This window comes from Gymnoscopelus microlampas, assembly GCF_963454915.1.
Source record: "Gymnoscopelus microlampas genome assembly, chromosome: 13".
Lineage (NCBI taxonomy): Eukaryota > Metazoa > Chordata > Actinopteri > Myctophiformes > Myctophidae > Gymnoscopelus > Gymnoscopelus microlampas.
In genome coordinates, this window is record NC_139950.1 from 40,949,780 (window position 1) to 40,963,923 (window position 14,144).

The window sequence follows — 14,144 nt, forward strand, 5'->3', positions numbered from 1 at the left end:
AATCCACTCTGTTGGACGGGTCTGCCTGTGGCTTCAAAACTTTCAAACGCTGTCACAATGTGAAACCATTGATGGTTATACCTGTCCTGATTTGCCAAGAGGGCACGCCACACGTAAAGTTCATTAGTATTTAGTGATAGTTAGTATTTGGAAAATGTAATGTTGAATGGTCTGTATGCACATGTAACTCTATATATGACCTCTTGATCTATTAGCTGGTCGCAGCTTATCCCTAATTATGTGCTTGCTTTTCTCAGGATTTAATTTCTCAGACATACTGTAGAACTCCTAAGGACTAAAGGAGAATGACTGTTCTTAGTTTTCACTGTGGTGATGATCTGCTGCAGTGGCAATAAACTGAGCCCTCCTTTGGTTAGGTTGTCATCTTTGTACAGAATGTTGTTTACATTGTGTGTTTGTGTTCGTACAGGTGGAGCATTCTATACCCCAGAGACCATCGACACGGCACGGCTCCACTACCGCACCTCCTGGTCGCCCGTCTTGCACGCCGTGGCCCTGTGGCTCAGCAGCACCGGATTCGGAGCTGAAGAGGATCCAGAGGACCCCCCCTCTGCTCCCTCCAGGATCCCCCCTGGCCTCCCCCTGGGGGTCCCCTTCACCACCAAGACCTTTGAGGAGCAGGTCAAAGACAGGATGCATCTAATGCTGGGTAAACGTTAATCACACACATGATTTTGAGGCTTTGCGTTTGCTGTGTATTTTTTTATCCGTTCACCAGCTGCCCTGTGAGTCACACTTGGCACCTCGAACTGTGTGTTTTTGTGCCCCTGTCTCCCAGGTGTCAGTATTGAGTTTCTCTGCTTCCCCCGACCTGAGGAGCCGATGGAGCACGTCACGTCATGCCTTCTGGGCCTTTACACTCTCCTGGAGTCTCCCTTTGCTAAGACGCATATCGCAGAGGACCAGGTAAAGGCAGAGTGCACAAACACAGGGAAGACTGATGATGTCGGGAGGTTTCAGATGGCCAAACATGAAAGGAAGGCTCATTATTAACACAGAAACTACCGGCGAGAGGGTGGGAAAACAACCTTTCAGTGGTGCTATACTTGAGCATGAGTAATGTATATATCGTTTTGCATTATGGTCCCCTGTCCCCGTTTCTGTGTATACGTTTCCTCCACTCACATCGTACCGCGTTGTACTTGAGCTAGATCAGCTCTTTTCAGCGCAGGGACACCATAGTATGACTGAGTATTATATAAATTAGGCATCACACGCCTGTGCTCACTTCTTGGCCCTAGGCCAGACTGGATGCACTGTTTGGAGTGGAGGGCACAGGGCAATGAATGGATTTGACCTGTAGACGCTTAATGGATAAAGATAAAGCACTCGGAGCGAAAGAGGAAGGGAGTACAGAAGTTGCGCACAGACCTGGCCTATCAGAGTGTGGGGGGGATATTGAACTGTTCCAATTAGAGCTCTATTGTTCCGTTTGTGTTGTAGCTGCTGGGTGTGGAGCTGCTGAATGTTCTCCATAGACTGCTGCTGACCCGAGACCCCCCGGCCATACAGCTCCAGGTCACCGCTGTGGTGCAGGAGACCATCAGGGCAGCAGTGGACCGTGTGCAACAGCAAAGGATCGATCGGGGTCAGGAACTAACATTAAGAAAATTCTCAGTTTTATAAATAAACATACCATTCATCAAACTGAAGCATTGCTTTGCCTCTAACAATGCCATTTACCTTATCTGACAGATAAAGCGATCAATATGTTGGAATGTAATTTTAAGGCTTTCAGAGTTTTATTGTCTGCAGTCTAGACACTGTTCAAATGGGGCTGTTGTCATCAATTTAAGCTCTGAATACACGGTATGTGGATAGCGGCCAATATTTGCAAATCACATCACCTGCCGTTTGCAGGGGGACCAGAATTTCTGCCTCTTCCAAAGGCGAAAAAGCTAAGTTCTCTTTAAAACTCTGGCTGTTACAGGGTCATGTGTCTCTGATAACCACAAACTACCATGTTTGGTACATCATACAACCCCTTGTAGTCAGACAAAGTCAGACTTTCCTCTAGCGTTGATGATTTCACCCTCCTCCCTTTGAAAAGAAATGGCACACTTGAGAAGGATGTGTGCCGTGTATTCAGGCCTTTAGAGCGCTAAACTGGACGGTGTTCCCTTTTAGGCAAAGATGACGGAGAAGAGAAGGACTCTCTGGTTCCTCTGGGAGAGGGAGGGGACACGGGAGAGCTGCTGCCCGGCAAGTCCTTGGTGTTTGCAGCCATGGAGCTGCTGGTCTTCATCCTGGTGCGTCACCTGCCCCAGCTCAACACGCGGGTCACCGAGTCTCCCAGCCACGCACCCCTCAGGCCCCATCGGCTGCCTGAGGAGGGAGCCCGCCTAGTGGCCAACACGGTGTCCATCCTGGCAGAGTTGCCTTCACTCTGCTCCCCTGCTGGTGAGACCTGTAGTTACATGAATAAAATTGATGCTGCTGAGCAAGAGCAATGTGCAGACTTTTTCTTTTTTGAGTGGTGCCAACCACTCTTATATCTGGCTTTGTCCGTGTGTCCGTATGTATGTATGTATGTATGTCTGTCCAATAAACAAACATTGATGACAACATCAATACGGGGCTCATCAAAGGCACCACTCTCTTCACACAGGGTGTGATTTTTCTATTTCTTAATGAATTGTAATTTGTTACTGTCCAACGCGCCTGCATCTGAGCTACGTGGATGTGCGAATATTTCCTTGGCAGACACCTGTAGTAAAACATAAAATGAAAAATGCTGAAACACACTATGCTTAACCTCTTTGAACCGACTGGCATCCCTATTATGGGCATGTCATTATAGGCGAAAAGTTTCCCAAAAACAATTTATTGTGAAAATAGCAGATCTACAAGCGATGCGACGCAATAATGAGGGTGTAGATCAGTTATTTTCCCTGTTCATCGTACAAAGGAGTATATAGTTCAAACATAAGTGCACACAAGAAATTGTTTCTCACATGATGACCTAAGCCATAACACAGATCGGTACTAAGACTTTGACCTAACTTGATAAGTCCATGCTGTGTAGTTTTGTCCGTTAATAATTACATATTAAACAAGGAAACAAGTCTGCCTCTAACGCTGTTTGATTATCATCTCCTCTTATAGATCCTCCTCACATTTGTAATGGTTTCCGTTGGAATTACAGTTTTCAGAGTTCTTACAAATGGTCATAGATTAGTGATATGGATGATTATATAAGTAGTCCATTCTTCCTCTGTGTTGCCTCACAGGAAGCATGACCATCCTGCCTACGGTGTTATTCCTGATTACTGGAGTACTGAAGGAGACTGCGGTGAAGACACCGGACAACTCAGTGCCTCTGCCCGCGTCGGCCGCCTTGCAGGGCATCAAGACAATCATCACCTCCCCACTGGCACGGGTGGAGAGTACTCAAACACAGTGGACCAGTCTGGTGAGGAGCAGCTTGGCATCGATGCTCGAGTACTCCCAGCCAGGTAAACACAGCGAGAGAGATAAATAAAGCATTTGAAAAATAAACGCAGCTGTCATTGTGAGACAGCCTGTCAACACCTACGTGATGACAGCCCATACAGCCCAGGCTGTGCTCTTTAGATAACTCAATAAAATTATACAGTGTGCCCATGAAAAGCAAAAGAGAACAATGTGTGATATGGCTTCTTTTATTTTCCTGAAACGGTTATTTTACTAAGGTTGCAATCATTCACTTAGTGTTAATTCGTGCACTTGGCCACCCAGCTCTCACTGACTTCAATGCATTCCATCACGGCTCCAGTTTGTCTCCCAGTGCCTAAAACATAACACATCTGACCTTTCCTTCGCGTAGCTTTGTTACAGTCCACTACCAGAATAATGTCTGTTTTGTCTGTTCAATATGGTGGAATAGTACTTTACACAAAACTGTACATTTTGTGTAAACATGTAAACATTGCTGTTGTTAGTAATGTTAGAACCAGCACTCTTTTGTCCTCGTCTGCCATTATGTAATCCTGATGTAAACAAAGGAGATAATCTCACAAGGAGATGACGTCACAAGCAAAACACTTTGGCAGTGTTTCTGGCAAACGCATAGAACATGCTACGTTTTAAAAAAATAGTATACCCACCCATGTACATATGGACATGGCCTTTACAACCGACAATGTATTGATCTGGATATCTTGTTTCTTTAGATGAGTCCAGGCCTGACATGGATGAGGTCAGTATGTTGACGGCCATCACGCTCTTCCTGCTGTCGGCCAGCAACGAGGTCGTAGGAGTCACCGTCTTGCAGAAGGGCTGCATGGATCGCTTCCGGAATGGCCTCAACTCCAGTGATCCCTTGGTATGTTGTGGGTGCTGACGTACTTCAAGCATGACGTTGTCACTCGGGAGACATTTTCCCACACGTGACAAAAAAAAATCTATGCAGACCAGTTGTTCTTGTGTCCTAGTGTAAAACCTTGGCCACGGTCCAAGAACCATTATTAGAAAATGCGCAGGTGTGCTTGCCAGGAGCGGTTGGCTCAGTGACTTTGTGTTGTATTTGCCACAGGTTCAAGCCCGGTGTTACCAGCTGCTGTTGTCAGTGTTTCAGCACTCTAGCCGTGCGCTGTCTACTCCCTACATCCATGCCCTGGCTCCACTCATGGTGGAGAAGCTAAAGGCAGTGGAGCGCAGCCGCCCAGGGACTGCTACTGAACTGCAGGCTGTGCAGGAGGGTATTAAGGTTCTGGAAGCCCTGGTGGGCATGGGTGAAGAGCAGAACCGTAAGTACACTACATTTTCAATGTATTTTTTTCTACCCCTGGCTCTAATGTATGTCAATTTAAGATGCACTGAAAGTCACAAATTGTTTGTTTTCACACAGGTAAGATAGATAGACTTCCATTGATCCCTGTGGAGGAATTCAGGTGTCATAGCAGCAACAGCAGTATGAGGCACAGATAGGTATAGGCAAAAATACAAAATACAATAAATAGACTTAAGGCCCTTTCAGACGAGGAGCGATCGACGCGTCTTAGTAATTCATTTTCAGTGAGAGGCGGGCGATTAGTTGGGACGCACTGAGAAGTTGAAGGGCGGAGAGGCAAGCGGGCACTCTCCTGTGAAATTCTCATGCTCGTGCTCGTTTCATGCACACGTCAGCAGCAAGAGCTGGATTGTGGTCAGCCTTTTTTCCCACGCTACGGGTTTGTGTCTGTGCATTGTACAGTGTCAGCCGGCTTACAACAATGGGTATCTGGATGATATATATCGTCTCTGTCGGGTGTAAACCTCATATGTCCAAAACTGTTACTTTTCAGGATTCAAATTCAAACATAGCAAAACATAGCAGATTGACGAGCTTCGCGCCGCGTTTTGAGCTTGGAGATCTGCTACTTTTGCTACTTTTGTGTAACACTGTGGTATGATCAAGTCGGGCATTCATTTACGGAAAATCACTAAAAGTTTAAATAGGGAGATGAAAGGTTTCTGCCCGACAGCAATGATCTAGTCTATTAACAGTGCATATAAGTAAGTAAACGTAGAGTTTATCAAAGATGAAACAGTTACAACTGTTATCCTTAATAGGCATCTGGCATGGCTCTGTAGTGTTCATCCTTGTAGTCTGTGTGCCAGAGTCAAGCAGGAGTCAGTAATCCAAGAACATATGGGGGTCATGCTTGGTTGTGGAGCCTGATGGCTCCTGGCACAAAGGACGGTGTACAAGTCGCTTTGTTTCGTCCTGGGGGACGATGAGTCTGTGGCTGAATATGCTCCTCATCCCCGCTAGCACATCATAGAGGGGATAAAAGGGATTAATCAGGATAGCGTTCCACCTCATTCTCCCCTCCACAACCACCTCCAGATTGTCCAGTTTAACTCCAACTATGGAGCTATGCCCTCCTCGCCAGATTGTTCAATTTGGTTGCATCCCTTGTGTTGATGTTACCCTAACCCTACGCTTAGCTTTACTGATGGTCCATTGATTGAGCTATTTCAATCGGTTAATGATTACATAACCTACAATTGTTCATGGCCAACCACTCTATAGCTTCTCTGTACTGTTTCTCACTTGAACTTACTACAGTAGTACATACTGTACAGTATGTGAGATTATTTCCCATAGCCTCTGCTGACAATGAAGGTTGACTGGAAAAGTTGTTTTTGCAAAATTAAGAGATTCCTCTGATAACAGATATGATAAACTGTCTGTTGTGAAGTGATATTCAGTTCAATCAGTTGTAGCCTTTTTATGCAAAATTGCATTGTGACCACTTATATTTTTATAGGCTGCATTTATGGAAGTGGTTTTGTAGATCACAACTTTTCCTTTCACATCTTTGCATTTTGCACCATCAGCATCACAATTTTAGTAACTTACTAGTTCTTATCATGTGATGGTTGTATCTGCATTAGGATGAAGGCTTCAGGCCCATCTGTGTTTAATTCATTTAAAATCTCCCAACCGTGCTCATATTTTCAGATCTGTATTTGTTATGTCACTCTTAGCAGTGCTTTTATCTTGTAAATTAACTGCAGATGTGTCTTAACAGGGGTACAACTCTTGGCTCTTCTCGTACCAACCCTGATCTCCTACCTGCTGGATGACAACGCCATCTCCTCTGCAACCCAAGCCTCCAAAGGACTGCATGATTTTGCTCTCCAGAATTTGATGCGCATCGGTCCCCTCTATCCAGCTGCCTTTAAGACTGTCATTGGAGCCGCGCCTGAGCTTAAAACCCGCCTCGAATCCGCCATCCGGGCTAACCAGGCCAGCAGCAAGGCTAAAGCAGCAGCCAGGCTAGCTCAGCCTGCTGTGCCTACTGCACCAACCATCAAACTGAAAACAAGCTTCTTCTAAACACTCCACAAATGTGCACTCTTCTCAGCGTGATTCGGTTCAGTTTTAGTTTTTTTGTTCGGTGTCTGGATATTCAACATATCATGTCTGATACGTCAATTACAGTCACTTAAATGTATTTATTTATTGATTGAACAACTCATCTCATGTTTGCTTTCAGTGGATGAGCAGTCTCTGCAAAGTTTTCTTGAAATCAAGGAGACGTTTATGTAAATACCATTTTAGAAGGTTTTTGAATTAAAAGTTCATCTCAAAATGGTCATTGTTTGAATGTATTATGTTCATCTTTGATGATCATATGTAAAGGGACACAATCTATATGAAATTTATGGATTTGTTTAATTCCCCCCTCCTGATTGTTCTTCTGACTGCCTGACATTTGATGTGCACTGTGCCATTGTTCTCTATGGTCTTGCACCAACATCAGCACGGCAATCCACCTCAATTTTGTCAGTCCTTTGCTTTTCTTTTAGGTTTCAATCGTGTGTGTTATTCGAGCTAGTTTTTTGGGGCGGGGGGTTGAGTCAGACTTGTAATTTTGTTTTTAATTGTTTTAGTTGATTGATGGTGATAGATGCTGCTCTTCTTTAGAGATGATTTATTGCTTTTAGGTTACATAGGGACATTCACATACTGTCTTTAAAAAACGTTACTGAGAAAAACATTGATCTTTAAGATTCTAGAATTAGATTGTACTAAACATCTTGGAACATAAATTATACCAAGCCTTGAAAGGATTTTATGCATACATTCGTGATTCCCCTTGAAAAAGATTTGAGTAAAACGTCATGGCAATCTTCGATCAAAAGTCCGAAATATGCTTATCTTTTGCATTCCATGCAGATGTTTATTTTTCTTTGTTTTCTTTTTTTTAGCTTAATGATTTATTTCTGAAGCACTTTCCCACATGTTTCTGTCTATAACATACATGTACTAACAATGTCACCCACCATGATATGAAGGTAGCCTTGGAACAATCTACTATCATAAATGTATTTAATCGATTTTGACATTTTTATATCTACGATACGAAAGTAAAAGTCAGACTTGATAAAATACATCTATGATAGTCTTGATCCAAGCCTAATATGAAGGCAAATCTGTTCTACAGTGTGTACTATTTTATGAATTGTGTATTCACACCTCCTTAGTTAATTGAGATATGTTAATAAATGCTTTAATCTCTGAGTGCAATTGCCTTTATTTTATTGTTGGCCCTTCTTCAGGGGGTAGGGGAGGGGGGGGGTAAAAGCCAGGACTTTGGCCTAATTTGGCATCTTGGCAGTAAGGTTAGGTTATACTATGCTGCCACTGCGTATTCTGGCGTAGCACGCTGGGGTGGAGTCTCCTCCAGTACAGGGAGCCAGGGGGCGCTGCTGTGTGACGGGGAGACGTGGTCTACCAAATCGAGCGCACCCAACAGCGTCGCCATGTCGGCTTATTATAAGCGACTTCGGACTTTTCTTTTTCTGTAAAGTTGCTTGTAAATAAATATTGGTAGTTGCTGTTTTTGGGGCTCGTTTCTAAAATGTACTTGCTTATTTAGGCTTGCTTCTAATGTTTTTCTATGTATATAATAATGGTCATGAAAAATTCCAACAGATTTGTGGTGTTGGAATGTTTAAAAAAAAAAATCCCGGTGCATGCTTATTTCCCTCACACAACCTGGCAACACTGGCACCCAACCAACATGTTTAGTGGGCGTCCTCGTTTTGCACTGACGTCACTCAATGACAGCTAGCTGTCAGAAAGTGAGTTCATTCCCCGTAGAGCCGCGGAGACGGAGAGCCGCCGTCGAGAGAGTTTTTCTGGCCTCGGAACGTCGCTATATCTTGGGATACCTTTTGAACCAGCAGCGACACAGACGATAAGGCTAGACCTTTAACGCCCCCCCCCCGAGCCCGGCCGCCATGGACGAACAGGCAGGGCCCGGCGTGTTCTTCAACAACAACAACAACTCCATTCTACCCGGCGGTGGTGGCGGCGGTGGGGGGAAAGGACCGCTGCCCGACGGCGACGCCGGGGAGGCGGCCCGGGCCACGTACTCTATCCCGGGGATCCTACACTTCCTGCAGCACGAATGGGCCCGCTTCGAGGTGGAGAGAGCACAATGGGAGGTCGAGCGGGCCGAATTGCAGGTAAAAACCCCACGGTGTTTGACGGAACGCACGACTGCGTGTCGGTTGGCTGTAACACCGGGACAGGGTGTTATTTATATCGCCGCTAAGTTGCTCCATTTGGTTGTTCTTAGAGCCGGGCTAGCCTGTTAGCAGCGGTAGCTTACAGGCGGACTAGCGTAGCTGCAGCGCCCCCTGCGGCCAGCCTGGTTGTGTTGAAATCAGTGTTACCATGTCCGCTTATTATAAGCGACTTTGGGCTTGTTTTAAGTGGCTTGTAAATATTGGTAGAATTGCGAATTGCGTTTTTTTGAGGGGCTTGATTCTAAAGTGTAGTTGCTTATTTGAGCTTGTTTAAAATAAAGACATTGAGTATTTGAGTGCTCCTCAAATATTTTCATGACTAGGACCCCCACAATGTATTTGTCCCCTAACCTAACCCCATCTGAAAATGTTATGTGCCTGGGACTACCGTACCAAATTTGTGTTGTTAGAATGTTAATTCTTGTTTTCACGTTTTTCACTTCTCCTCCAAGAAGTTTTGAAAATAGCAAGATCTACAAGCTCACAATATCTACAAGCTCACAACGCGTCGCATGGCTACGCGTTGTGAGCTTGTAGATTGGCTATTTTTCAAATAGCTGATAAAGATAGATTTAAATTGCATTCTCTTGGGCTTGTTTTCATAGACCTGGTTGCTTGTTTCTCTCACTCGATCTGGCAACACTGGTTGAAACGCAAGCCTCTGTTAAACCGCTGACTTGTTAGCAGGCTGCATGTCGAATACTGGTCAACAAACGAGCAATAAATCATGTTTTTGCAGTTGTGGTGGAGTCTATATGTGTGTGTGTTGAAGGCTCAGATGAAGATCTGAGATGTGCCACTTAAATGAGAAATTGGTCCGAGAAGAATTGTGACTTTGTTTTCGAATATCCTTTTTCTATTACAGTTTTAATCTGAAAGCCACTGGGCAGTTATATGTGGAGGAAGGGCAGATTCTAATACTTAGTGGTTTGACCTCTTAAGAATTGTCATTGCTCTCATTGTACAGCATACTGGGATCTTATCATTATGTCCTGTGTTATTTATCAAGCCAGGTTGATTTGATTAATTATATTTTGAGACATAAATGCAAACAGCACAAGTACAGTCAAACACTTAGTCTAAAACGACCACACAGAAAGGTCCAGTGGACTTGTTTCCATTGAGGTCCTATATATTCAAGTCATCAACGTAGCATAAATAACACCAAAATACAAATATCATCTAAAAAATGTCCTTTCAATGCAACCATGAATAGAAAGTCAACAGTTACATTTCCTAGTTTTGAATTGAACCAATATTGCAGTGTTAAGGCTGTTATAGATTAAGCTCTGGTGTAGCATTCCTTATTTATCTACATAAACTATAAGGAGACAGTATGTTTTCCTGTTCTGATTCTGAACCAAACTTTCCCCCAAGGGGAAGAGAATGCAGCCATGCAGTTGTGAGAGCTTGGTGCTAATCTGCAGTTGTTGCTTTCCAAGAAATTAATTAACCCTGAAGTCCACAGTCTTATTGTGATTAAAGTATATACTGTATCGCTCTGTACTTTGTTAAATTAAATTATAAAATTTGCCATGTTTAGGCTATAATTCTTTACACTTCATTTTCCTTTATTATAAAAGTGACTATTAATTATCTCAACTATGTGTCAGGTCATGACTCATGATTTGGGCCAGAATTTGTCTAAATTACCTAAATAAATGACTGTTGTTTACCCATCTTACCAGTTTTCAGTCTCTTCGTATCTGCAGAGATAGCAGTGCTACATCATGGCCATGTTTAGGTGGCAGACAAAAAGGGCAATGCTGAGTGTTGGATTTTAGAGCAGGCTCTTCCAACTACAGTACATACTAATCTCCGGTGCCAAAGGATGGGGGCATGGTTATCACACAGACGTGTCAGTATACACTACAATGAGTCTACATAGGTGATACGTGTAGTAGGACTTTGAGTCACTGACCTCATGCCAGCTGACTGGCTCATGACATGAAGCTTATGTCACCAGGAAAGACAAAGTGACAATTTATTTTAGTGGCTTACTGGATGGTTTGAATGTGGCGGCAAAACAGGGTGCTCTCAATTTTGAGTTCTTGTTTATATTTCCTGTGTCACTCTTGCGTAGGAAGGAACTTTACCACAGGGCTAGCTGCCGCTTCAAATCTCCACCTTTTTGATTTTGAAATCTAATCTAAAAGAGCGGTTTGAACTATTGGTTTACTCATCATTACAGTCTTTGACCCAGGGCTTACAAAAATAGAAGATCTATTTTTGTATTTTTTGCAAGAGGAATAACGAGGGTAAACTAACAGCAATATGATGGAAGACATGGATATAATGGAGGTACTTACTACTTCTAGTTGGTATCACCCAGGACACAGTTAAATACAAAATAAGATACAGACTGCTATGTTTTTCTTTCTTTTGTTCCAGTGCTATAGTTATCAAAAAGTATGGATTAAAACTCATAAGTGGTCACACTCTTGTTGGAGCCTAGAGAAGAGTAAGCTATCCATTGTGTCATTGTTTAAGAAAAGTCACTTGCTAGTAAAAGCCCTAGTGGAGGATACCATGCATCCATGTTTTTTGTTCCACTCTTCTTGATGGCCTACATTTGTTTTCATTATTATAGCGACGTTATTACTCACTTGTGGAATAATTTATCATGTATACCTGAGGTGATCAATTGCAAATACTCTCTAACAATCTAGGATTCTTTGTAGGCCCATTATCGCTGTATTAAAAAAAAAAAGTACACCACACTCATTCCAGAATATATATTTTTTCTTTCTGGGTGGTGTGGCCCATAGATATAATACATTGGTCATAAGCACCTGACCTCCGTGTTCACAGCCACCTACTATGCTGGGAGTGGGACCCGATTGCACTTAATTCTATCGATACAGGAATCTGTATGGTGTGCAGAATGATTCTACATTGAACCAATGTGTCATGGAACACCCCATGGATTGATAATTACTTGTTTCCACACATTTGACACAAAGCATGGAGTTGCTATTAGTTTAAATGTCCATTCTATGCTTTCCTATATCTGTGGTGTCTATACTGTAAAATCCTCTGTGTTAATTTAGCCATTTGTATATCAGAGTGTATAAATGGAACCAAATGGACTATTTGGTTCCATTTCGTACACTCTCAGAGTTAAATTAACAGAGGATTTGACTGTGTATGTACTGAAAACATTTCAGTCACAGTCCCACGGTCCCATGTCATGATGGCACTAGTTGTGACAAAGGCCAACCAAAACCAGGGCTTGTGTTGTGAGGAATGCAGTCCAGCCAGACTGTTGGGTCGTATTTGGTGCCACTCCTCTCAACTGGAGACAGAGTCACACTATACGTAGCTACTCACCGTAAAGGACTGACTAGATTTGCTGCTTCTGTCCATTTCTAGTGGCTGGTGCACAGGTTTTTGCCATCCATGATTTAATTGCAGTTCAGTCTAGGGCTGCAACAGTAAGTCAGACATATCGATTGAATTAAAACATTTTTTAATTTATTTAAAACAAAAAGTGCTTCTTGTTTACTGGATTCATTGAAAAAGTAATCAATAGAATAGTCACTAAGAAAATATTCAATAGTTGCAGGCCTAGTTCAGTGCTCATTGATTATCCACTGATTGACCGATTCATGCTGGTTTGCTTCATTGGTGTTGACCATGAACAGTTCTGTTCTGTTCTATGCGTAAGCTTGGTGCTAATAGTATGCTAATGTATGTAAATGTGGACATTTTAACAGGTAGATGAATCAGTTCAAGGAGAACAGGCTTTAAGCCAGATAGTGGGGACTCACCAGTTTAAGTGTATTTGTTTTTAATTAGTGGAGTACACTAAACATGCTGATAAAGACTTAAAAGCTTTGATTAGCGCAGATCCTCTCTGTGCCTGATTGATGAGATTGGATCCAGTTACACTTGTTTGTGCCAGGCAGTGATCCACTGTGCTTCATCAGCCCTCTGGTCGTGGGGAAATCCCTCCTTGATGGGGCTATCTCCTTGCCAGAAGCCTAGCTGTCAGCAATCATAATTTGACACCTGGAGAAGGTCAAAGGTTATAGTGGGTGTTAGGTGGCTCCGGAGGGTGCAGAAGGAAAAACGTGGGCCAGTTGATCTTAACCAGGTAGAAGCATTTCCTCCTATTCCTAAAGGAACACCTCTAACATTGAATAAGAGGAAGTGACCGGCCGCATGTATGATGTAAGACCTAATGGAGCTAATTGTAGTCAGGATATTTAACACTGTTGTTGAGCTATTATAAACTCACAAAGGGAAAAGTCTGTTCTGTTTACATTCCCTGCACGATTTGCCGTGCTAATTATATAGAGCAGGTCTCTAGCCTACTTCAGCTAGATGGCTGAAGCCAATGAGTCTCATGTTTACTTTTACCAATAGCAAAGCTGGAGGCAATATTTAGCTCAGTGTTGCAGCAATTGAAGGGGAGGACTCCAAGCCACCGCATGCACACATACTGTGGCATTCAGAAATCTGAATGGGTGTCACCATCATTCCTCAGGCCATGCTACCTCCACCCCCATGCTGTAGTTATTTTTGCTTACCCACCCCAGTGGGTGGCTCAGAATGGACGAATACGAAACGGAAATACTCAGAACAACCCGTGTCTGTATTGCTGATCGTAGAGAATTGTTTTATCAATTTCAGGGACTCCATAGTGCATACAATTAAATGAACAGTACAAAACTTTGGTATGTTGGGAAAAACATAGACTTTTTGCTTTTTGAAAGAAAAAACATGGGTTAAATGAAGGATGCATCAATAAAATGTATTGATCCTGTATGCTTCTGATATATTGACAAACGCTCAAAATTATTAACTAAAAATTGGGTTTGTCGAATTGGCGTCGTCCTATGATTCCGCTCTGAGAAGTAAGCTGACGTACCAGGCTTTATGTGCTCGAACATGCATGCACACAATGTCAGTTTTCCACAGATGAAAATCAAGTGTGTAAAAATGCTGAGGTGTTCAATTTATGATATAATATATTCAAAATATTCTCCTACTCTAGACGCTCAAGATCAGAATGTATGTGCCACAATTCCAGACGGGACTGCATGGTTTCTGATGTAGCATGCTATAGAAGTGTATTCCTGCAAACCTTTTAGGTTATATTTACATACAAGCAT

The 14,144-nt window shown here is 43.0% G+C and overlaps 2 protein-coding genes across 4 annotated transcripts in view; both read left to right on the top strand.

The window, feature by feature from the left end:
• Window positions 1-8,014, top strand: part of heatr5b (HEAT repeat containing 5B) — a 29,326-nt gene extending 21,312 nt beyond the window's left edge. For both annotated transcript variants that reach the window (XM_084077299.1, XM_084077300.1), the window contains exons 29-36: window positions 431-670; window positions 800-927; window positions 1,465-1,609; window positions 2,149-2,421; window positions 3,252-3,476; window positions 4,173-4,324; window positions 4,535-4,748; window positions 6,519-8,014. In XM_084077299.1, coding sequence (XP_083933425.1) covers window positions 431-670; window positions 800-927; window positions 1,465-1,609; window positions 2,149-2,421; window positions 3,252-3,476; window positions 4,173-4,324; window positions 4,535-4,748; window positions 6,519-6,826 — 1,685 coding nt within the window. In that variant the 3' untranslated portion in view covers window positions 6,827-8,014. The remainder of the gene's footprint in view (window positions 1-430; window positions 671-799; window positions 928-1,464; window positions 1,610-2,148; window positions 2,422-3,251; window positions 3,477-4,172; window positions 4,325-4,534; window positions 4,749-6,518) is intronic.
• A 563-nt stretch (window positions 8,015-8,577) lies between these two features.
• The window catches only part of LOC311059076 (striatin-like), a 42,162-nt gene continuing 36,595 nt past the window's right edge, over window positions 8,578-14,144 (top strand). For both annotated transcript variants that reach the window (XM_084076696.1, XM_084076697.1), the window contains exon 1: window positions 8,578-8,964. In XM_084076696.1, the coding sequence (XP_083932822.1) occupies window positions 8,737-8,964 (228 nt within the window). In that variant the 5' untranslated portion in view covers window positions 8,578-8,736. The remainder of the gene's footprint in view (window positions 8,965-14,144) is intronic.